The following is a 24,003-nucleotide window of genomic DNA, read 5'->3' on the forward strand; positions in this document are numbered from 1 at the left end:
AACCTAACCTCAAAGTTTTTTTTAACCAAACCTTGGTTGATAAGCAAATAAGTACTAGGTGTAGACTGAATTATACAAATGATTTTACGGTCGCCATGAGATAGGCAGATGTCTTGTCTGCAAACATATTGTTCAGAAATGTATATAAGAGGCTGTCTCACTATGGTCCAGCAGGATTCCACAGTTACACTGACTAAGGTAAGACATCTGAAATTACTTCTTTCTAAGGTCTCGTCCACTGAATATTACAGTTAATAAAATATTATGTCTGGTGTCTGTCAGGTGCAGGATAGAAATCTTTGGAGTATTTTTTTAGGTCTTAAATTCTAACTGGTCACAAAAGCCAAATACCAGCTGGAAAAACTGTAAGCAATCTTTCTTTAACACAACTCCTTTTCTTTCTGGGGAAAATTTTCATGGTACTTTGGTTGTAACCAAACTTTGTGTTTATTTATAGGGTAAATAGTATTTTATTTAGATTATCTGCTTACCATTAAAGTTACGATTTTAAGCTTTTTCTTTTCTTTTAACCTGGTTTTAAAAACTGCATATAGGCCAGCTACAACATTTAAGGAGATGCCTTGATAGTTAGAGTTTTTGATTTTGCTTCTGTAATTTCCAGCCATAAAATGTATCACTTTTGATGCATGTAATTTGCTCAGTCTTTCTTAATTTATGGTTATGGAGGCAGATTTGCCAGTTATTGTTTAATTATTTAATTTATCTTGTTCAACTATTCTGTCCTGTCATGTTTCCACAAAAGAAAAAATGAGGACCCTGATCATCATTGTAATTCTTCAGCTGGCAATCAATCTAATAGAGGCCAACAACGAGGATGTATGTTACTGTATTTTATTTTATTTTACAATGTTTAATTCACAATGATGCCTTCTTTCTTAATGTTATGTAAAGAAAAAAAATGCAGAAAAAATGAGATGTCCTTGGATACACAAAACAAACAAAAATGAATAAACAATTATTGCTACCATAACAGCAGTATTTGATTTGTTTTGCAGGAAATATTAAGTTGGTAAAAAATTTCTGTTGTCTTTCACTCACAGCTTGAGTTTGGAGATATGATTGCCTTCCCAAAGTGTAACTGCCTAGGCAAGTCTGTCTATAAGCACTATGCTGTTTATGTGGGTGACAAAGAATTTGATGGTAAAAAAAAAGAGCAGAACATATTTGAACGTACAGGTAAGTGTAATTGATCTGGAAACTACTAGGACTTTGTTTGCACAAGTAAAAATAAGGCAATTCCTTGACCAGCCACTCTGTAACATTTCACATGTAGTGACCTGTCAGTCATTATAAATGTTCCTTCACTTGATGCATTATATATTGTGTTACAGTATAATGTTTTCAACTGCTTTCTATTGGTTTCTCACATCTAGGTCCAGTTATAACACCAAGAAGTCTTTCAGATTGTATTTTTACGCAACTTGGTAAGAAGGTATACATGAAAGACAACTACCTCGATGGCCTTGAAAAATACCCAAAAAGCAATGAAGAAAGAATAATGGCACAAATCAAAGAGAGGTATCACAATTGTGGTACCTATAGTTTACTTAAAAATAACTGTGAACACGTTGCAACGTATGTGCGCTATGGAGTGAGCGTTTCAATTCAGGTATGTTGATTAATAGGGCATCGTGTTTGTCATGAAATCCCTCATTCGATTAGGAACAGAACAGAAACCATGACTTGGCCAGTTTTAATTTTGCATATGTTAGTAGTTAATTACACCCAAAGTTCCACTAAATCAGAATTAATTTAGTAAACGTGAATTAAGTACAAACCAGCCTTTGTTCTTATCTAGTGTACAAATATGTCATGTAAATGAGTGGTGGCATATTTCCCTGGAATAGTATAAAATACAGAATTACCTCTCTACCATCAGCAAGGAGGGTGGGGCTAAAGCGTGTAGTGGTCAGGTGTTTGTGGTTTTCTTGCACTATGCCAAATTATTGTTACTCCAGTTTCTTTACTTGACTTGTTATAGGAGGTATTTATTTGTACAAAATTCAGAGCTACATTGTAACATTTAACTTCCCTTTATTTTTTCTTGTATTTACAGCATGGCACTCCTTTTGAAGGATGGTGTAAAAATGATCCAAGCATTAATGTTCAGGAAATACTGGACAGAATGAATGCAAAGCCCTTTAAGTTTGATGAGAATTGCAGCAACGAATGCCAGTTTGAGAGTCCTAAACATGGTTAGAAGTGTTTTTTCAGCCCTGTCAGCCTCTGACCTTTCTACACATAATGAGAAATAAAAAAGAGAAAAAAAAAAAATTGTGTTGTATTGTGTCTTTTTAACTGTGTCAAGTACCCAGTTGCCCCACCTCTCTTTCTAATATCAAGTCAACCCATCAGGTATTTACCTTCCCGTCGGATGATTCAACCACTGAACCCTGCTCTGTTTCTTTTTTTCCTTTTTGTCTTTGCTTCTTGATAAAAAAAAAAAAAAAAAAAAAAAAGGAGAAATATACTTGCCTACATATGCTATTCTGCATACTTTTAAACCATTTAAAATTACAATTCATAGTTTTATATGTGAATTATATAATGTTAAATTACTATTAAACAAATGACTGACTAACGTATTTTAGGCTTTAGTTTACTTCAGTCATATTCCATATAAATCAGGTATCATACAAACATAAAAATAGCTTCAAATACAGTCATGACAATAAAAGAATATGAATTTAAGGACTTAACAAAATTAGTTCCGTTATATTACACCAACATTTCTTATACATTAGCACTAAGGGAACACTGAAAGACCTGGTGGTTTTTGTCCATAAAACTACTCATCTAAGATTACCACAAAAGATCTCTCAGCAAAACTATGCAACATTTTAGGCACACTATTGCCCCGATCAAATCAGTGAGCTGGGATATTTTATTCTAAACATGAACTACTGTTACAGCAACAGACATGGACTACTGGTGCCCCACACAACAACTCAATGTCCACTATGTGAAGGAGCCAAACACATGCCTTCTCCTCTCGTTAACTGAGATAAACTGCTGGCATATTTGTTTTACATCTATACTGTCCAGTCTCTCCTGGTGGACATGGCATACAGCAGCATTGTTTCATCTCATTTGAGTCATTGTTGACCTTAGCCATCTTTTTAGTCTTCTGAGAGCACTGAAGCTTCTTTCAGCCTCAGTACATGCGTTTTATCCTCAGATTAAAATTATTATTATGTGCTTGATGTGCATCACCTTTGGCCCTGGCTCTTCCCCTCTGACTGCACTAGGACATATTGCTACCTGATAAAAATAACACATGGATTCGTGCCATATAAAAAGTGAGACATGTCAATTCAGATTCTTTGTCAAATATACACTAATGAATCAATTTATATCAGCAGCCTAACAATTGTCATGATAATAAATACTAGTTAATCTATAGCACCAAATCATCACCTGTGACTTTGCCGCTTCACCTCTGACTGAGCTACAACATGGCAGAGCTGCCTCTGTCACCTGATGAATAACAGTGAGACATTCCACATACATGCAGTCACACATGTGCTTCAAATACAGTGATGAACCACCAAGTCATCATCCAATTCCACCTGTGATCTTGTATCACCATCTCTCTCTCACCTGACAAATAGGACATACATGACAATAAGAATAAAATGTGTAGCTGCTTCAGTGTTTCTGTCAATTTGTGCAGATCTTGACTCATCAGTAATGTTTGTAGGGTGAGTGCATTTTTAAAACAATTTGTGCAAACTGCACTACAAGGTGTAATATTTGCAAAATCGTGACTACCTCATGATATTTTGTCTCAAAAATTAACCCTATGAATATGTCAGTACCATTAGGAAGAAATTATTGTGTCACCAACATTTTAACGTTAGATATATAATTTTAACAGCCTCTGTAAACTAATATCCGGGCTTGCGCGAGGCTGCCGTTTTCTCTGACAGTTTCAATCAAAATTAGAAATGCTACTCTGGGAGACTGAGAAAACTAATAGTGCTGCCTGTTGTGCAGTTAGTTTCCGAAATACTTTTTTATATCCAGGTTCTTCCTTTTTGCTGCCATCCTCCTCTCCTCCTTGCAGGTCCTCGCAGCGCAGGCTTGCCGCTGCTAAAACTAAACGGAGCTCCCTGAAAGGCACAGCCAATCACATTGGCCATATTTGTCACATGACGTAGGACTCCAGTAGAGAACGTAATTTAAGTCTTTCTGCACCGCTGGGTGAATGAGACGTTGACAGATGGGTTTTTTTTCTTTTTATCGGGTTTGTTTTTCTTCACTCGAAGAGATTAAATTATTGGTGGGGACATGCAGTGGTGGTCCTAGCCCGTTTGGCCCCCTGGCGAACACTCCCCCCCACACACACACACAAATGAAGAGAGAGAAAGTATGCATGGTATGCAAATGGATAATAAACAGAAATCATAATTCGTCATACAATGAGAACAGGACAAATCAACAATTCACGCTGACAACAGATGCGTAATGGGAGTCACTTGGGTGCTAGCGGTGACATTAAGAGGGCGTTGTCAGTCTTTCACTGGTTTGATTTTGACAGAGATGAGGGCTGGGTAGCCGTAGTTTTTGTTGACCGCAGCACAACGAGTTTCCCCTTGTTGCATTAGAGCCTGTGATTTTTTAAGAGTTTTAATCGCGAGCCGATCACATTGCTCTGTAAACTTTTCAAGCACTTTAATAAACAAGCAAGCAATTCCACCTCTCGCATTATTGCGTAAAGTTGACAGCGCGTCAGGCAAATAGGCAGGCTCAATCCCGGCCTCTAGCGACTGAGGAAGTAACTACACTCCTCTTCTTTTCTCTTTTTTTAAACTTTAAAAACGGGTTGTTTGTGAGACTTTAAATCAACAAAATATAAAATATACATTTTAAATTGTTGTTGATCCCTTTACCCCTAGTCCTAAAGTGTATAGGCCTATTCATTTTTTTACTCTTAAATATTTATTGTTCGTTTACTTGCACTGCTGTAACTGTCACGGCTCAACGGCACGAGGGAACAGGGATGGACACAGGCGCAGAAACCAACCCGGAAGCGAGGTGACAGAAAACAAATGATTTATTTCCGCCCACAGGTAAACAAAGGTGAAACACAAAGCGACGCCACCACACTAGTGGCGCGTAGGATTCGTCGGTGATAATGAGGGCGACCTAGACACCTCTAGGAGACGGCTGAACAGCGGGGACAGCGGGGAGGTAGAAACAGGACTAGGTAGGGGCCGGGGGCACTGGAACAAGAGGAGATCACGATCAGAGGGATCCAGCAGACAACCAATAATCCTCCGCAGTTGAATTGAATTGCCTTACTTGGTTTCAGATGGAGGGGACAGGTGGAGCGGAAAACCCGGAAGCGGTCGAGGCGTGGGGAGGCAGGCAGGTGAGCGGTGGGCCGGCAGGCCACGTTGTGTAAGCAGCTGGCGGCCCAGGTCCAGGAGGACGGGAGCGAGGGGAACAAGATCTCCACTCCGGGTGCTATCGCTGAGGACAAGAAAAGACAGGTCAGTCATCACACGGCGTTAAGACAAGGTTTAGGATGCTCCACTGAACTAACATGGGAATAGCAGATACTCAGGCGATGAGTGGTTGAGAGCGCAGGTCTGATATACCGCTGGCACGATTGCTCACAGGTGGTCAGCCAGGGAGGGGCAACCGGACTCCGCCTAAAAGAGGAGGAGCCGCTGTCTGAGACCTGCAGGTGCCCAACCAGACCATGACAGTAACTGGAGCCTCGTCGTCTCGTCTCTCTATATACTGTGTAGCGGAGATGACAATAAAGTTTACTTTGACTTCAGCAGCGAGCAGACGCACCGAGGGCTCTCGTGCTCACTTTTCGCGTATAGAATTTCGAAAAAACATCGGTGCAGATATAAGTCTGTATCATAATGTTTGCTGTTTTCGTGTTTGTTGGTTTGTTTTAATTTTGTTTTATTTTGCGAGTTTGTTATTAGATTCTGCTCCAGCCAGCCAGAGAATCCCCCGCCGCCCCGCCCTCTGCTTCCAAATAGAGCACATTTCATTCATAATTTCGTAAATCCAAGCCCATTCATGATTTGTTCCTGGGTTGTGCGAAATCCAAGAAATAAACCCTACAATGTAAGAAATGTACATAAAAATCACCCCAAATAACCGTAAAATGGCAACGGTAAATTACCATTAAATCAAAAAGAGTAAATGATTGTAATATTTATGTTAAATTTCTGTATATTGACAAATGGTGATTTACTTTTACTTTTACACTGCTAATATGTTGAAAATATATTAATTTACAGTAATATGGCACATTGTCTTCGAAAACAACAGGAAAAATCTTTAACATTATCTACAATTAATCACCCTACAATTTGCATAATAATTCTGTATGAATGACAATCTTTCCAGCTTTTTTATTTGAATTTACAATTTACAACTGTATGTTAATAACTCAAAACATACTGTGCTTTTAATTTAAAAAAAATGTCAAAACATTGTTAGAATTATTGTGAAAATTCCGGTGAATTTTTTTTTATATTAACAAGCTCAGACTGTTTGATAAAACGGTATATCTTAACAGTAAATACGAGCAATTACTAAAAATAAAAAATATGTTTATTTCTTTAAGTTCTACAGTCTCACTAAGTATAGACAGCTATTTACAATGAAAAAAATATTTTGTGGCATAATTAATGGCATAAGACCATTTTCTATTGTAGAACCAATTACCCTAAAAATAATACCGTCTGTGTGCTTTTACAGTGTTTTTTAACCCTTTAATACACATCATGAGCCACAAGTGATTGCGTTTTAATCTTCCCTATCATTGCAAAAAAATTACATTCAGATTTAGAATCTCAGGGATTCATCAGTTAACTTGGTTTGATCATTAAACATAATTTCTCCTATTAGTTAATTGCTTACTTCTCTCCTCGAACTTCCACCATTCATGTCCATCCATTTATGACCACTGTGTACCCATCTTCTGATGACTACTTCCAGAAGGATGATGCACCATATCACGAAACTGTGATCATGTCAAACTGGGTTCTTAAACATCACAATGACTTAACTGAACTCCATCAACCTCCACATTCACCAGATCCCAAACCAAGAGCACCTTTGGGATGTGGTGGAACAGGAGATTTAAATCATGGATTTACCACTGTTCAATCTGTTTGAGTGTGATACCACCTGCTGACATTAAAATTAATTGATAAAAATGAAATACCAAAAAAATAATGAAATAAGCAAACCAGGGAGGGCGGAGGGGGTCCAGGAAGGAGGGACCGAAACAAAAACAGAAAACAAGGAGCATGAGTCCAGAGTAGTTCATAAACACAAGAAAAACAGTGCAACACAAACACTGGAGGTCAGGGAAACAGGTCAAAAACCAAAAAACACTGGAGACCTAGAAACAGTCCAAGAAACCAAAAGTCCAGGAATACAGAAATGACCCAAACAAAACCAGAGCGGATCTCAACACGAGTCCACGAAAAAGTTCAGGGGGTCGACCATGTAGACGGCAACGGTCATGACGGGGAAACAGTTCTGGGGGCCGACTGTGCACGCAGCAATGGCGGCGCAGACAAAACAAATCAGGTGGCCAGCCATGCGGGTGGCAGTGGCGGCAACGAGGCGGAACGGGTCGAGCTGGCTCTGACGGCGGTGTGGCAACCGCAGGACCAGACGAAGACGAGGCAGGACCAGACGAAGACGGCGTCACACCTGTGCCTCCTTTTCGACTACCATCTGGGAAGATTGATAACATCATGGAGAAGCTCACGGCTCTCCAACAGGAGATTGAGAGACAAGTGTCGGACTGCTAGAACAGCTTTGAAATTCACATGAGTTGTTCGTACTAAAGTAAAAACCACCATCATTTCATGCGGCTACCACTTCAGCACCAGCTGTGGTCTCAAGGCTGGAGCCGAACAAAAACACCCTGATAACAAACAGGTCAGAAGGTTCCTTTGTAAGTGCGCATGCGCCATTAGCGTGCTGCCTGCTGTAACCCATAATTTCCTTCGGGATTAATAAAGTATTCTGATTCTGATACAGAAATAAATGCACCTTGAATTTTAAGTAAAGCTCAGTATTTGGTTTAAATTTCACAGCTATAAATATTGAAATAAATATATTTCAGATATTGATATGTTAAATTTAATGTCCATTTTAGAGTGACACTTGTCTCATGAACTGCATTAGCTAACGGTTATTTGCTAGCTAATGTTAAAAAAGTCATGTTTTACGGTCCCGTAGTCTCTCGGCTTCAGATACATCACATAACAATAAAGGATCTCAGCGAAAGTAATACATTTTTTTTACCTTGATTTCTGTCAAACAATGCTGTATAAAATTTTTCTAGCTGCTAGTGTGATGATGACCTGAGCAGCACTTCATAGGCTATTTACTGGCCAAAGCCACATCCTTCAAAGACACGTCGACACGGATATTCCTGCACACTAAAGCCAGCTAGCCTTCAACTTGGTTATGGTGTTCCATGTATGGCCTGCCTGCCAGCTTCTTGCACTATACTGTTATGTGCTGGGTATGCTCAAACGCATCTTTGCACACTTGGGGTCATGCCTAGTGTAGTAGACGCCAGCCTCTATCAATCTTGTGCTTAGCGCTGGTTTCTGTGCCTCTGTGCTATCTTTCGATCAAGCTTTGTCTAGCCACTGGCAAGATTTCTCAGTATCAGCCACTTCTTTTATCTGCTGGTGGTACATGCTGTGCATGGGCCTGTCCTTCCATGATGGTTCCTCCTCTTCTTTCTAGTATTTCTGCTGCCTGAGATATTCACTTACCACTAAGTTGCTATAGCAGTTGGTTCTTCCAGATGTTGGAACACTGAGCTACTAGTTGTTTCGCCATTAGTGTTGAAGATTCCGTAGGTCCCACATCTTCTTCATGCAGCCTCTTCTACTGAGGTTACTTGCGTAGTAGCATTCCAACAGCACAACATCCTGATGCCTTTTCCACTTCTCTTAGGCAGCGTCATTAGAAGACATAGCATACATTTTCACTGCTATGCAGATGACACCCAGCTCTATCTGTCCATGAAGCCAGGTAACACACACCAATTAGTTAAACTGCAGGAATGTCTTAAAGACATAAAGACCTGGATGGCCGCTAACTTTCTGCTTCTTAATTCAGATAAAACTGAGGTTATTGTACTCGGCCCTGAAAAGCTTAGAAATATGGTATCTAACCAGATTCTTACTCTGGATGGCATTACCTTAGCCTCCAGTAACGCTGTGAGGAACCTTGGAGTCATTTTTGACCAGGATATGTCCTTCAACGCACATATTAAACAAATATGTAAGACTGCGTTCTTCCATTTGCACAACATCTCTAAAGTTAGAAATATCCTGTCTCAGAGTGACGCTGAAAAACTAGTTCATGTATTTATTACTTCCAGGCTGGACTACTGTAATTCATTATTATCAGGATGTCCAAAAAACTCACTGAAAAGTCTTCAGCTAATCCAAAATGCTGCAGCAAGAGTCCTGACAGGGACTAGAAAGAGAGAGCAGATTTCTCCTGTTTTGGCTTCCCTTCATTGGCTTCCTGTTAAATCCAGAATTGAATTCAAAATCCTGCTCCTCACATACAAGGTCTCAAATAATCAGGCCCCATCTTATCTTAATGACCTTGTAGTACCATATCACCCTATTAGAGCACTTCGCTCTCGCTCTGCAGGCCTACTTGTTGTTCCTAGAGTATTTAAAAGTAGAATGGGAGGGAGAGCCTTCAGTTTTCAGGCCCCTCTTCTGTGGAACCAGCTTCCAGTTTGGATTCGGGAGACAGACACTATCTCTACTTTTAAGATTAGGCTTAAAACTTTCCTTTTTGCTAAAGCATATAGTTAGGGCTGGACCAGGTGACCCTGAATCCTCCCTTAGTTATGCTGCAATAGACGTAGGCTGCCGGGGGATTCCCATGATGCATTGAGTTTTTCCTTTCCAGTCACCTTTCTCACTCACTATGTATTAATAGACCTCTCTGCATTGAATCATATCTGTTATTAACCTCTGTCTCTCTTCCACAGCAGGTCTTTTATCCTGTCTTCCTTCTTTCACCCCAACCGGTCGCAGCAGATGGCCCCGCCCCTCCCTGAGCCTGGTTCTGCCAGAGGTTTCTTCCTGTTAAAAGGGAGTTTTTCCTTCCCACTGTCGCCAAAGTGCTTGCTCATAGGGGGTCATATGATTGTTGGGTTTTTCTCTGTACCTATGAAGCGCCTTGAGGCGACTTTTGTTGTGATTTGGCGCTATATAAATAAAATTGAATTGAATTCTCCCTTCCTCTATATCTGACGCGGACCTTGTTAAGCGACTGAGGTCTGGGATGGATTACATATAATGCACATCCAAGGTAGGCTTGGGTAGCATGGGATGCCTAGCTTGGGGACCTTTACTGGATACACACGTCAAAGCCCCAACCTAAATTTCCAAAGGCAAACTAGGGCTGTATCCCAATTCAGGGTCTGCAGCCTTAAAGTACGCATTTCAAGGCCGATTACGTCACAGCGGCGCGCCGAAGGCTGTCCCAATTCAAAGGCTGCTCGAAATGCGGCCCTGAAATGCGTCCTTCATTTCCCTGAATTTTAAGGCTGTGGCAGTGTAGACTTCGTGGCCCAACATATCCCAGAATGCATAGCGCGGCGGTGGGTGTGGATAATTTTGCCGAAAAAAAACGGCAGATGAGGGGCGGCCGAAGAGTAAACTTTAAGTACTGAATATTATGTCACTTATTTATGTGCAAATGTTTAATAACGAAGAACATTAAAACATTACTGTTGGCCACATGTCGGCAAAGTTATGTGACATTAGTGACGTTTGTACTAACTTGGTTTTAAAGCCTTTACTTTAAAATATACGCCGTTCAATAGCTGAGCTTAATCTTACAGAGAATGATCAAAGCTCATGTAGAAAGAAACAAACAAATGAACAACAGATTTTCTCCTTCATTTCTGTCAAACAAAGCTGTATGACACGTTTCCAGCTGTTAGTATCATGGTTGCTAGGCAACCTGGGCAGCGCAACAGAGGCTAGACCGTCCCATTTCACAAGCCTCGCACTTCCGGCCTTAGCGGTCTTTGAGTATGTGGCCCTTGAGGATCGTTGAGGCTGCGTACTTTAAGGCTGCAGACCCTGAATTGGGATACAGCCAATGTTCCCACTATGCTATCTAGCTGCCACAAACACATAATTCATAAAACTTTAGTTACATTTCTGCCACTCTCTTTTCAACCTTTGATTATATATAGCATAACATACCTGATAAAATTCCAATTCATACTTTCTATATTCATTAGAATTAGCAGCTACCTTCCTTTGGGCCATTCTTGCCAGAACTCAGGGAACAAAATGAATTTTTGGTTTGAGACTGATCTTATAACTGAATAACTGACCTATTAGCATATAAAAACACTGGAGCCAACCAACTGAAGCATAATTTTCAATTTTAGTAAGCAACATATTATGTGCCTTGATCTATGCTGCGCAATATTCAACGAGCAAAAAATAGTCTCACCTTTTCTTTGAGCTGTTACGAACAAAATAAAAAGTGCTGTACTTCTGGCCTTACATGAGACAGCAGCAAAAATAATTCTTGGTCAATGTTCAGTCAGTCATGCCATTTCAATTTGTAAAGCACATAGGTATTAAGGTGTTCAGTGTTGTTTTGGAGTAAACATACAGTGACAATATTATATTGCTTCTTGATGTGGTTAATTATTTCCAAGTTTCCAATCTCATCTATTCTGTGAAAATGTGAAAAATGGCTGAGTAACCTATTAGAAACTGACAAAACATCAGAATGCACAAACAGACCTAAACAGATCCAGATTTTGTTGTAAGACTCATATACACACAACATGCAACACTTTTGAATATCCCCCCAAAAAGTCATATTTATTTATCAACATTTATTTGCTATAAGATAAATCAGATATAATGAAATTGTTCAAACCAAATACTGGAAAAAATACTGAAGCTAATGTAAGGTTTTATAAGTCATGTCAAGAAGCATCCAGAGGGAAGTAACTAGGTGTGTGTTTTTGAACTGGGGGAAGAGCAATTTAAGTCTTGTGACATGCCTACAGTAAGGAGGACAGGAATACATTACAAGTAAAGTACTTTTGTCTGACAATAAACAGCATAACAACTACAAGTTTAATGATAGGAGTGAATTCATCCACAAATAAACGGTTACAGGAAACCCATTTTCTTCCAATATGAGTGTCAGTTTGGAACCACCAGCATTAGCAGGAAGACAAACCTGCCTTCAATATTTTACAATCTGCAGTGACTATTTCTGGAATTGTTAATGTACTGTTTCTTACACTTTTGAGGATTTCTTACATCAGGTTAGATTATCAAAGTTATATCACCTAATTCAAATAAATTAAATGTTTAAAAAAAGAAAGAAAATAAGAAAGAAATGTGGTGATGCCGTTGCCTCACATATCTGACACTCCCACCACAGTGCAGTGTTTTTCCACTTTCGTCATCTGAACGTATGTTGATAATCACTATTCCACAGGTCGGATTCCTTTGGCCTCTTCCATTTTTCTCAGGGTCTCATCCCACTGGGTGAACTGCTTGGACAACAGGAACATCTGGCAATCAAGAGGTCAGCTGTCAGTGGGTGGAGCTTTATCTCAGCAACAACTTGTGTATTATGAATTTTTCCATGACTGACCAAAGTAGCTATAGATAAAAAACTTTGGTAGTTTGCTAATTAAGTTTAAGATGTTTTTGATTGATTATTACATTTTGTTTACCCAAAGAATATATGTATAGCTTTGTTCTCATAATCACTGGAATTTAAAAATTGAAGTGTACCATTTTGTTGTATTCTTCAAAAAGCTTCTTAACTTCCTGTGACTGAACCTCACTTTGGTCCTGTAAAACAAACAGAATAATATTTACACATAAAACCTAGTGAGAGACAAACCCACAGGAGTAGATGGGGAAGAAAGAGAAAGAAAGAAAGGGCTACCTGCTGTTTGATGTGAATCTGTGACAAGCGCTGCAGCTTGGTGGCATGTTCTGGTACATCTGTGAACAAAAAAACAAGACCCGATGAGGTAAAACATCGAGTACTACAATAGGCACATCTATCACCCATTTAAAACAGGCTGAAACCCCTGGCTAAACGTAGGTAACAAAACTAAGCATAAGATCCCTCCAAAATGATGCCAGGAATATAAAAGAACAAAACAGACATTGTTTTGTTGGGTATTAATGTGTCCTACAAAGTGAAACTCACCTCTGATGTAGGTGCTGTCCAGCAGTGGCTGCAGGTTGCTGACCTGTTCCAGTAAAGCAGCATGCGAAAGCAAGAAGTCCTCCTCTGCAAAGAGACAGAGCAAGAAATGGATTCAGCTTCTACTTGTTTACAATATATATAAAAAATTTAATACCAATACAATTTGCACATATAGCAATCGACATTAAAGTTAATGCCTGTGTATGCCTCAGTAATATTAGTTTTCATTTGAACTTTTAAGAGTTCTTACCTGCAAGGATAAACTCCAGCTTCATGGCATCAGGCACAGTGATGTGGTCTGTGAACTCAGGGTCCAAGTACTTTAAGAGGTCCTCAACTGCACCACAACACCAATAAGCATGATTTAAAGTTCAATAGACTCAGTCTAAAATCTAAATAAAGAAAAAAATTCTGCAAGAACATTTGGTGTCTTGAAAGTTAAAGGTTGTCACAGAAATTTAGAGCCCTTTCAAGTTTTTAATTTTCAGTAGCCACATTACTAAACACATCAGTTTATAAAGGTATTATAATATAAATAACCACATCAGTATAAAGTAGTTGCTAATTTAGAGTAATGTTAAAAATATATATTCACAAAAATACAACAAGCCAATAATCTAAAGTGTAGGGGCTGAGAGATTGGCAGAATGTGTGACTCACTCTTCTTGTGCAGAATCTTTACTCGTTCTCTCTTATTGGCTGTGTTGGTCAGACCGGCCTGAATCCTGGCCAATGACTCTGCACACTGCAGGGGAAAAAGTTAGTGGTTATCATCCTGATAGCAAGGGTTTTTGTTGTTGTTGTTGCTTTTTGGTGGTGTGGTATAGGGGAGTATGCTAGCACATAAAATACATGCAAGAGTTTATATGACATTGGGAGATACAGAAGGTACCAATAAAAAATAATAATGGCATTTTACAAAAAAAAATTCTTCTTATGCTTATGAGGACTGGAATCTTATTATCCTAAAAGAAATGTGAGAATTAGCGCGATGCAGGCTAAATATATGCTGTCTGTATTAGGGCTGCCACAAACGATTATTTTGATAGTCGACTAGTCACAGATTATTTTTGCGATTAGTTGACTAATCAGATCAGGCGTCCATTGGACGTACAACATACAGCTTATTGCACCAGCATGCATCTGCTCCTATATAACCATCATTAGCTTACAGCTTTAAGTGTATGTGCTAACTAAAAAATAAAGACAAGATGATAGTTTATTCAATTTTAATGAAATTTGCAGATTGTTTCGGTGAAGTTTAATAAACTCAACCGTCTGCTCCTTGCTATCTAAAATATAACAGGACACCGGAGTAAATTCTGGAGCATCTCACACTTCTGATAATCAGTCGTCTGCTTGACGTTTATTCAGTTGTGTAAAAACTATAACTTTAATCTCAGCCAAACCGATTTACTCAGGAACAAATAAAATACTAAAAAAAGCCAAACAATAACATTTTTAAGTTATCTAAGTGACTTATATTACATGTTTAACCTGAGTAGCGAAAGACGGCGGTGGGTTTGAAAACGATTTGCCGGGAGTCCGGTGTTCTCACCGGCTCTAATGAGCCTTGCCCCCGGCTAGCTATCGAGCTAGTGGATAGCAGACGTCTCCAAAAATGTCAGGACGCTTTTGCAAATATGTGTTGTCTTGATAAACCGAGCACATATTTGAAGTTTACACAGCTACATTCTCACCTGAAAATATGTTAAACGTTTATTTTGTGACCCAGAAAGAATAATAAGAGTAATATTAAAACTAACTAGCTGCCGCCATTGTTGGAAACTGAGCAGGGCCGCGCTATGAATTCTGGGACACAGCTTCTTCTTTGGGGTTTAACGGCAGCAGTGCTGCCATCTTCTGTTTCAGCCCGTTATTACACTCTCAAATCCTACTTATTCCTGTGTCTTTTGGGATCTTACAAAGCTTCACACGACGCGTGGACTATTAAATTAGTCGTTGATGATTTTGATAGTCGACTAATCGTGGCAGCCCTAGTCTGTATATTACTACATTTAAGGTCTTATTTGGCTTTTTGCAGTACATATTGGATAATGGTTTCCACAGATGACCATTGGAAAGAAGTATTACATCTCATGTCACAGGCTGTGCAGCATCAGGACCAGAAAAAGCAGGCATTCTCTTCGTCACCTCTCTTGTGCAATGTCTGTTACTTTGGATGGCTAAACCATGGGTAAATTCGTCCATCTTCACTACCCCTGCTTTTCCCTATGACACCTGTCTCCTTATTCACATACATGCATTCTGTCATGCTTCCTATGACTTTCATTCTCCTTCTCTCCAGTAGAGATACATGATACCTTTTGTTTTTATAAATTTAGAAAGCATTTTAAATCGTATTACTGTTTTAGTCGTTTAGCTCACAGGAACCTCATTCCTTAGTTTTGTTCCCTCTTATGCTACCTCATGTGTTGAGATGGCAATAATACTCTTAAATCTTTGAATTTAAAGTAAATTAAGCCTAACAGCACACTGTAGCACTATCTCCACCTTTGGAATGACACAATCTAGTGGAAAACAAACCAACTTAAATGCCTCTTTGTAAGCCAGAGTGTTTTTTCCAGATCACATGATACCCTGCTGAGTCCCCTCGCCTCAAAAAGCATCTCATCACTAGCTAGCCGAGGTTTCTTCGTTTAACCGTGTCAGACTATTGTATTGTTGATTATGATTAAGTTGAACAGACACAAAAGCACAGCGCCACAAAAACCAGGTTACAACGCACAGCTTTTTTAATGTAAACAGATGAAAGCTAAATAACCAACAGTTATGAAAATAAAGGAATAGCTTCTTGATGGGCAGGAAAGTAAGTTTCTCATATTTGTGCGAAACTAAATTGAACAACTAAAACAACTTCTGCTAACATTCTAGTGTATAGTCAAAGGAGCTTTTTTTTTTTGCAAGCTCCTTTGACTACGATGACCTGGATGACTGAGAACCTTCACAGACATTCTAGTGTATAAATTAAAAAAGGGCGTTTACTCACAACCAACGTTAGCTCCGCAAAGCTAACAACTAGTATATATACAGATATACATAATATAAGCGAACCTTTACAGGTTTTCCACTCTTGTTTTTTCTCTCGCCATATATACGACTCTCTAGCGCCCGGAGACGCATTTCCAGGTTATCCATCTCAGTTGTTTTATCCATTCCCGGAGCTGCCGATGAACACAACAGATCCTAAACAGGCGGAGGAGAGCTACGTAGTTGAGAAGGGCCGTCGCATACTGATGATGCGTCGCCCCCGGTTCTCTTTACCACTCGGCTATTTGGTGGGGGATGGATGCAAAACCTACAACGCTTTAAAATACTTTAAGCATTTAATATTTATTTTTAAAATTTTAGTGTCTTTTTCAACGTAAAATTGCAGATCATTTGGTATATTTCTGTAGTTGGTTTAGTAAGAATAGCGGTCGCCAGTGGTCGCTGTTTTGCGGGAAATTGGATATTTTTGCTGTTTTTCCGGTGTCAGCGGGGGAATGACAACATAGGCCCCTTTTCCATTCAATATATCTACAAAATATCGACTAAAAAGTAAGGCTCCCCCATCTCCTTCTCACAGTGTAAGAATGTCTGTCTGTGGGAAATATTATCAGTACCTTTGTAATTGGACTTTAAACATTTCTTTATTATGTTTCCATTGGGTAAGTTAGCCTACTTAGCCCTCGAGCTAACATCAGTTTTTGCTCTACAGCTGCGTAGTTCGACAATTTTGGAGTTCCTTTGGAGGTCTAAGAGATAGGTAGCGACCTATCACTGAACTGTAACCTAGAAATAACTTCACTGGCAATTTACTTAAGAGATATCTAAGTTACTCAAACCTGAAGTGCGCCAACGTGGTGCTAGCTTAACTTGCACTGGTTATTGAACTGAGGTTCAGCGTTTGGATGCTGAAAGTTTTGTCAGTGTTTGCTTGCTAATCATGCTCCGATCTTTTGCTGACAGTAGGCGATTTATCTCTTCTGAAGCAGGCATCTGTTTGAGGAATTCATTCTTTATGTGCCACTGGGAGCAGCAGCATGGCAGATGACAAGGACGTGTTGAGAGACGTTTGGTTCGGCCGGATACCCACCTGCTTCACTCTGAACCAGGATGAGGTTACTGAGAGGGAAGCCGAGGCTTATTATGTAAGTACAGTTGTTCTCATCTAACATGATGCAAAATCTAGGCCTGACTTAACTTTTGTTTTTGGAGATTAATGCTTTCTGACGAAGCATGCTTCAAGGAAGTCCTTCAGACAACACAGTCAGAAGGAAGCCTCTTATTTAACTTTTGTAAGCCTGCTTACAGAAGGGTACATGACCCATATTCATAAGCATTCCGAGGATCCACTCAGCAGCAAGGAGTTCTAGGATAAGAATGATGTAAAAGAGTTGTCAAAGCAAAATGAAGGAACTAACTACCTCAGTGTGGAGGTGTAGCTGACCAGGCTGTGGTCTCACCTGAACCGAAAACATTAGTGAAATAGTCAAACCTACATAGATTATAGGTGTAGTTCTAAGTATCATCTAACAAAGTGTTTTTCAAACATTTTGTTCTTGCTTGCGAAAATTACATTTCTTTATACTTCCAGGTAGCCAGACATTATTGCAGTTGCTTTTTTTGCTTTGGCTTTGAGTGGCGTTGAACACTGTGGCTCCTTTTGCTCTCATTTTCAGTACAGTCCCTGTAGCTGACCATTCTCAAAATAATATATATCTATATATATATATATATATATATATATATATATATATTAAACCACTTTACACCGTCCAATGAATCATACAAACATAAAAGAAGCAAAAAACCTAACTCAAGGAATGAATCACTGTTGTATCTATGTATAATAAATTTAGGAAGGAACCTGTTTTAAATTATATAATGTGTTGTTGGGGGAAAACAAATCATTTGTTCACATCACTTTATTTGAATCTATAAAAACTGCCAAGAGTAACACAGTTTGACAGGCATAAAATAGTATTTTTGCACCAATAAAGTGATTCACGTATAACTATTAGGTGAAAACATGACTTACCTCAGCGTGGTGCACAGGAAAATGGTTAGGTAGGTGGAAGGCAGAATAGGAAATTGTAGGCCTAAAACACTATCTGGAGCAGATAAGAAGTATCTGAAATTCACACCCTTCAGAAATAGAAAAGAAAACAGCAAAGATCTGACACAGTAGAGGTGCAATCTTTCAGTTTGTCTATCTGCTGTTCACTGAAGCCTCATCAGAAATTAGTGGAAGGGTGGCTGTCAAGAAGCCATTCTTAAGGAAGGGAAACAGGGAGAAAAGGATGTGGATACACAAGAAATGGACTGAAAACACATATTATGGAGTGATAAATCCAAACTTGATGGTCAGGAAAGACGTAGAACAGTGTGTATCTGTAAAGTGCATTGGAGACTGTCACAGTTTCGGGCTACATTTCAGCCAGGTGTGTTGAGTATCTGGTCAAAATTGCTAGAATTATGATTGCAGAAAAATGCCATCAGATTTTGGTCCATTAGGAAAGCATCTGAGTGGCTATGATCCCACATAAAAAATGCAGTAGAAGGATACCCGAATAGACCAGATATACCAAATACAGATTTTTAGCTTGGTAGAAGTGTGGAAACTCAATGTATTTCCATGTATGTTTGCACTTTTTTCAGTAACTTGTGGCTCCCATTTTCCATTAATCTAAAGAAAATACAAAGAAATGAGGGGTGGCTCATGACTTTTGTATATGTCTGCTGTATCAGTGTTTGTTACAGACTCAGTGGTTTACAAATAAATGAACAAGAAGACAATCATATAGAATAAAAAACAAATACAAGTACATATAGATATGTCTGTGAAGGTTCTCAGTCATCCAGGTCATCGTAGTCTAAGGAGCTTGGAAAGAAAAGTGTCTGGACTTCGAGTTGCTTGAAGACGTTTCACCTCTCATCCGAGAAGCTTCTTCAGTTCTAAGGTCAAATGGTGGAGAGCCCCAGATTTAAACGCAGTGGGAGTTTCCCCCCACAGAGGGACAAATGACCCCCTGATGATCCTCTACCTAATCACATGAGCCAAGGTGTGAAAGCAGGTGTGGGTCACAATCAGCCAGGGTTTCGCGTGAGCTCATTGTGAAACCTGGTCCCACCCTATCATGTGATTTCCTGAGGTCAGATGGCCCAGGATGTGAGTGGGCGTTAAGGCGTCTGGGAGGGGATCTCAAAACTGGATTATAGATGGCAGACAGTTGGTGTCGCTCACAGTGGACGTAAATGGCTTCTTTCACTCCTCTTTCAAACCATCTGTCCTCTCTGTCCAAAATGTGAATGTTGGCATCCTCGAAAGAGTGACCTTTGTCCTCTAGATGCAGATGAACCGCTGAGTCTTGTCCCGTGGAGGTGGCTCTTCTATGTTGTGCCATGCACTTGTGAAGTGGCTTTTTGGTCTCTCCGATGTAGAGGTCTGGGTAGGGCTGGGCGATATGACCCAAAATTCATATCTCGATATTTTTTTAGCTGGATGGCGATATAAGATATATATCTCGATATATTTTTTTAAAGCCATAAAGTAAGAACAAAAAGAGAGTTCTTAGTCAAAGCTGTGTCCCAGATGTCACACAGGCACTTTTATTAACATAGAGCAGATGTACATAAAATTTACTCAAAAATAAATTATGAGCATTTATTAAATAATAATGCTCCATAAATAAAAGAAAACAATGTTGTTTTTGTGCATAACAAAAAGCTCACAATTGTGCAGTCAAAATGTAAACTAAAAGACGCTGAGCACAATAACAAAGACAGATTTCACAGCTGCTCTGTTCCCAACTTGTACTGCGTGACTGACAGCCTGGAGTTTGAAATCCACTTCGCAACCACGTCTCTTAACAGGTGCCATTTATGGTCCTTATACACAGTAGGGTAATATTACGTTGAAGCACAGTACGTATCACTCCGCTAGGCTCAGCCGTAATGCTCCGACAATCCATCAAGCGGTGCAGCTCCGTAGCTTACCAAAGTCGTACTCAAACATTTTTGACAGATTGCTGAGCGCCGTGTTCCACATAAAATCGGTTCGCGGCCATCAAGCACAACCAGAATTCATACATAAGGCGCGCTGCCAACTTTTGAGAAAATGAAAGGATTTTAGTCCGTGCAGCACCTCTGGGCTGCATGGCGTTAGCGTGGTTAGCTAGCTAACACGTTGACGCCGTCCAGCCCCACGCACGGGGCGATGCGCAGTAACTCGTTAACGGAGATTTGCCGTGTCCATCTTGTCGCTTCCTGTAGGTGAAGCGATGGGGGAGGAGGGGGAGTTGTGTTCAGTGAAGGAGAGGCGAGGCCGAGTAACGTTGCGTAAAGACGAAAGTGGACGAAAGAGAGGCAAACTTGCGGCTCCACAAGTATAATTATAACGTAACATAGACTATATCGATATAAATGATATGGTCACATCTTATATCGTATAAAAATATATCGATATTTTTTAAAAACTCGATATATCGCCCAGCTCTAGGTCTGGGCATTCCTCGCTGCACTGTACAGCATACACCACATTGTTAAGTTTGTGTTTAGGAGTTTTGTCTTTCGGGTGAACCAGTTTCACACCTGGACTTCCCTTAAGGAACACAATTGCACTTGCACTGCACACCAATTGGGAATCACTGACCTAATGTAATGGACATTTCAGTTGAATACACTAGCTTTTAGACAATATTTACACAATACTTGGAATTACAAACCAGTCTGTGCCGAAGTACAATGACATGCCTATAATTTTTGCTTGTGTTTATACACCGTTCTGGGATATTTTGTAAGTTACTCTGTTTATCTGTTTATCCTAAGGGAAATAAATGATGAGCTTTTAAAACTTACACCAGCAACACCGTGGCAATTTAAATTAAGTGTGTAATAGTTTGAGACTGTGAAAATGCTGTAAACGATAATGAGATCACTGTGGTTTAACAAATCAAAGTAATTACTGCTACACTGTAACTCCATTTTATGGTTTCTGACACTTCTGATACAACTATTTCTACCTTGTCTCAATCAGCTGCTGTACAGACTGTAAGAGAAAAAAAGATACAATTGCTCTGCTGTTTAAAGGCATCCAGCAAGTGGAGTGTTTTCTTGTATGAAACTAAGTACATTGATTGATTTGAGTTAATCAGCACACCATGAATATCAATATGGCAGCTTCAGTTTGTGTTTACTGATCTCTTATGCTAGTCTTTAGTGATAATTGGATCTTCTCAAAAAAAAAGCAAACCAAAAAAACCCAAAACAAACCCATTAATTAACTCAAATATGTAAACTGCGAATTTGTTCCTCACTTGGAGGAAAAATGGTTGCTCTACACTTTGTCTTTCTACCATTTCCTTCTCTGCTGATGAGTCTCCTTCTAAAAGTCCTCCTGTCCACTGCTAACATTTTTTCACATTGAGAGTTCTTTCAAGGGCTGTGGTGCTTTGTGAAAATTTTTTACCTCTGTCAGGATTTATTTTTAGGGTAGAGCATACCGCAGTTATCACTAGTAGCTACTCTTAAGTCCTAAGAAGTCCTGTGAATACAGGCCATAGATTATGCAAATAATCTATTTTGTTTACAAGTCCCAACCAACATGTACTTCAAGTTTCAGGGTATCCATGTAAATTAAGTGTTAAGAATCTTTGAATGTGGTTAATTCTAGTGAATTGAGGGATTGTGATCTAACAGCAGTTACTATGTAGTTGCCGTAGCTATGCCACATGGCTCACATGCACCACAAAAATGTACAACATGACGCTACAGTTACTCTATAGATTGTTGTCTGCTGTTATGTGACATATATGATATGTCACAGTAAATGGAAAAAATAACAAAATAATTCATTCATTGTTTATAGGTGTCTTTAATTCACAACTGTGTGAGGACATTTTACTCATCTGTAATATTGGATGTTAATACACAAAGAACCAAGCAGACACACAATATAGCTGCTCATTATGTCATTAATGTGCACTTTCTAAATTTAGCCCACGGCTACCATGTAGTTCAAAGTAACAGACTGTCCCTTATTAATGCACCTCTTCCCCTGTTCTCTTACTTTATCAGCTGCTGTTACCCAGAGTGAGCTACCTGACTCTGGTCACAGACAAGGTGAAAAAGCACTTCCTCAAAGTGATGAGAGCAGAGGATGTGGAGGAGATGTGGTTCGAGTACGAAGGAACGCCACTCAAATGGTGAGAGAATAACTGCTGTTGTTTGAACTCATTTCAATCAGTGCATCAATGGAGTTTTACTTTTCCAGTCGTCAGATGGTGGTTTGGCATTCGTGGAAGACAAATGTTAAAAGAACAGAATCTCATTCTCTGCTTATCATGTTTAAAGTTTGTTACTGTCATGATTATTTTTATAGAAATGTCTACTGATGAAATGTCTTTTGGCTGATCCAGTTAGTTTATTGTCCTACTTTATAAGACTGAAACCATATTACAGCTAGCAGTATTATCTGGAAACTGGGTTGGGGTTTAATGTTATATTTAGGCATCATCTTGAAAATAAATGTAGTCAAATCTCTTCATTGGGAATAAATAATGTATTTGATGTAATTGTCTTTTGTTTTGCTGCCTTATGTAAACATATATGTTCTCTAAAGCGTTGTGCAGTCAGGACTATGTATTCATGCCACTATCAAGCATTCGAGAACAGCACAGAAGCTTTTGCCAGTATTTGCATTTCTTTTGTGTCTACTGACTGCTAAAATCAGAGCCAGTTATAAAGATGGAATTACAGCACGTAGCCACAAGATGTCAGTAGTGCAACACAAGTGATTAGCCTATTTCACAGCCTAAGTAATAGTAAATCGCTAAATAAAAAAGTAGTCATTAATTACTTATTGTCATATAGAAAAGTAATTTTATCTTAACCGTTATGATAACCAGTATGATTAGCATATGAGTACAAACATGAAATGCATGCATTATTTTAGGCTCTGATGAAGAAAAGCCTCTTCATTTCTGAAACATCGAAGGGTGTTACAAACCCCTTTCTAAACACTGGAAGTTAGGATTAAAACTGTTATGATTATATGTTATGGTTAAACTTACCAAACCACCGCGCAAAAGAAAAAACATAGGATTATGTGAAACAAAGTCCTGATAAAATGATCTATGTAAAGATGTGACTAGACTCTCTAGTATAAGTCATAATCTTTAGTATAACTCACCAGCTGAAAGGCTTCTACAGGGGCCTGGATTTGAGTCAGTCCTGGGCCACCTCCAGTGTGTTTTCCTCCCAGTCTCTCTCCCTGCTTCCTGTCTACTCTACTGTCTACAGGTGATGCAACTGATCAGCTTAAACGTTTCCAAGCCCAAAGATAGGGGTAAAACTAGTTTCTTGGCTTTGGGAACAGATGCTGAACACAAACATTCAACAGGTTTTTCTCTTGTACCATAATTTTGTTTTTGCATTTCATGGATACAGGCACTATCCAATTGGAGTCTTGTTTGACCTCCATGCTTCTAACAGCGTCTTACCCTGGAGCATCACTGTGCACTTTAAGGTAAGAGCTGATCACAAGTTTATTGATTTGATAAGTCTTAGCGCTCCTATCTAATTTGTTTCTAGAAGCATGAAGTTCTGTTAAACCTCTTACTTACTCAGCTACAAATACAATACAAAATATTGGAAATAAATACACAACAAAATATTGAAATAGGGATGAATGAAGAGGATTACTCTGGTTGGTGAACCAAAGCAGAGACAAAA

General features: G+C 39.2%; 3 protein-coding genes across 4 annotated transcripts in view; 2 read left to right on the forward strand and 1 right to left on the reverse strand.

Moving 5' to 3' along the window:
- Positions 1-768: 768 nt before the first annotated feature.
- On the forward strand, positions 769-2,221 carry LOC146623275 (lecithin retinol acyltransferase-like). The gene is made up of 4 exons (XM_085364939.1): positions 769-837; positions 1,062-1,197; positions 1,395-1,630; positions 2,078-2,221. Exons 1-4 carry the CDS (start codon positions 769-771, stop codon positions 2,219-2,221), a joined length of 585 nt encoding a protein of 194 aa, XP_085221065.1.
- A 9,676-nt stretch (positions 2,222-11,897) lies between these two features.
- On the reverse strand, positions 11,898-16,484 carry dctn3 (dynactin 3 (p22)). Its single transcript, XM_085365849.1, has 7 exons — positions 16,342-16,484; positions 13,927-14,011; positions 13,517-13,603; positions 13,267-13,350; positions 12,997-13,055; positions 12,840-12,899; positions 11,898-12,613 (listed from the first exon to the last, which is right to left on the reverse strand). Exons 1-7 carry the CDS (start codon positions 16,441-16,443, stop codon positions 12,527-12,529), a joined length of 564 nt encoding a protein of 187 aa, XP_085221975.1. The 5' UTR covers positions 16,444-16,484; the 3' UTR covers positions 11,898-12,526.
- A 277-nt stretch (positions 16,485-16,761) lies between these two features.
- Positions 16,762-24,003, forward strand: part of atg5 (ATG5 autophagy related 5 homolog (S. cerevisiae)) — a 49,203-nt gene continuing 41,961 nt past the window's right edge. Inside the window, exons 1-4 of one of the 2 annotated variants that reach the window (XM_085365850.1) lie at positions 16,762-16,827; positions 17,262-17,420; positions 22,348-22,475; positions 23,719-23,797. In XM_085365850.1, the coding sequence (XP_085221976.1) occupies positions 17,313-17,420; positions 22,348-22,475; positions 23,719-23,797 (315 nt within the window). In that variant the 5' untranslated portion in view covers positions 16,762-16,827; positions 17,262-17,312. The remainder of the gene's footprint in view (positions 16,828-17,261; positions 17,421-22,347; positions 22,476-23,718; positions 23,798-24,003) is intronic. The other variant, XM_085365851.1, reaches the window with a different exon arrangement.

The sequence above is a fragment of the Diplotaxodon limnothrissa genome, linkage group LG11, assembly GCF_057381915.1.
Source record: "Diplotaxodon limnothrissa isolate DT_005_m linkage group LG11, D_limnothrissa_male_GT1.1, whole genome shotgun sequence".
Lineage (NCBI taxonomy): Eukaryota > Metazoa > Chordata > Actinopteri > Cichliformes > Cichlidae > Diplotaxodon > Diplotaxodon limnothrissa.

Coding starts and splice junctions, on each gene's coding strand:
- dctn3 (XM_085365849.1), bottom strand. CDS start 16,443: ATGGATAAAACAACTGAGATGGATAACCTGGAAATGCGTCTCCGGGCG. Junction 12,900..12,996: donor AGATTCACATCAAACAGCAG/GTAGCCCTTTCT, acceptor TTTGTTTTACAG/GACCAAAGTGAGGTTCAGTC. Junction 12,614..12,839: donor TTGAAGAATACAACAAAATG/GTACACTTCAAT, acceptor CTTGATTGCCAG/ATGTTCCTGTTGTCCAAGCA.
- LOC146623275 (XM_085364939.1), top strand. CDS start 769: ATGAGGACCCTGATCATCATTGTAATTCTTCAGCTGGCAATCAATCTA. Junction 838..1,061: donor TAGAGGCCAACAACGAGGAT/GTATGTTACTGT, acceptor TTTCACTCACAG/CTTGAGTTTGGAGATATGAT. Junction 1,631..2,077: donor GAGTGAGCGTTTCAATTCAG/GTATGTTGATTA, acceptor TTGTATTTACAG/CATGGCACTCCTTTTGAAGG.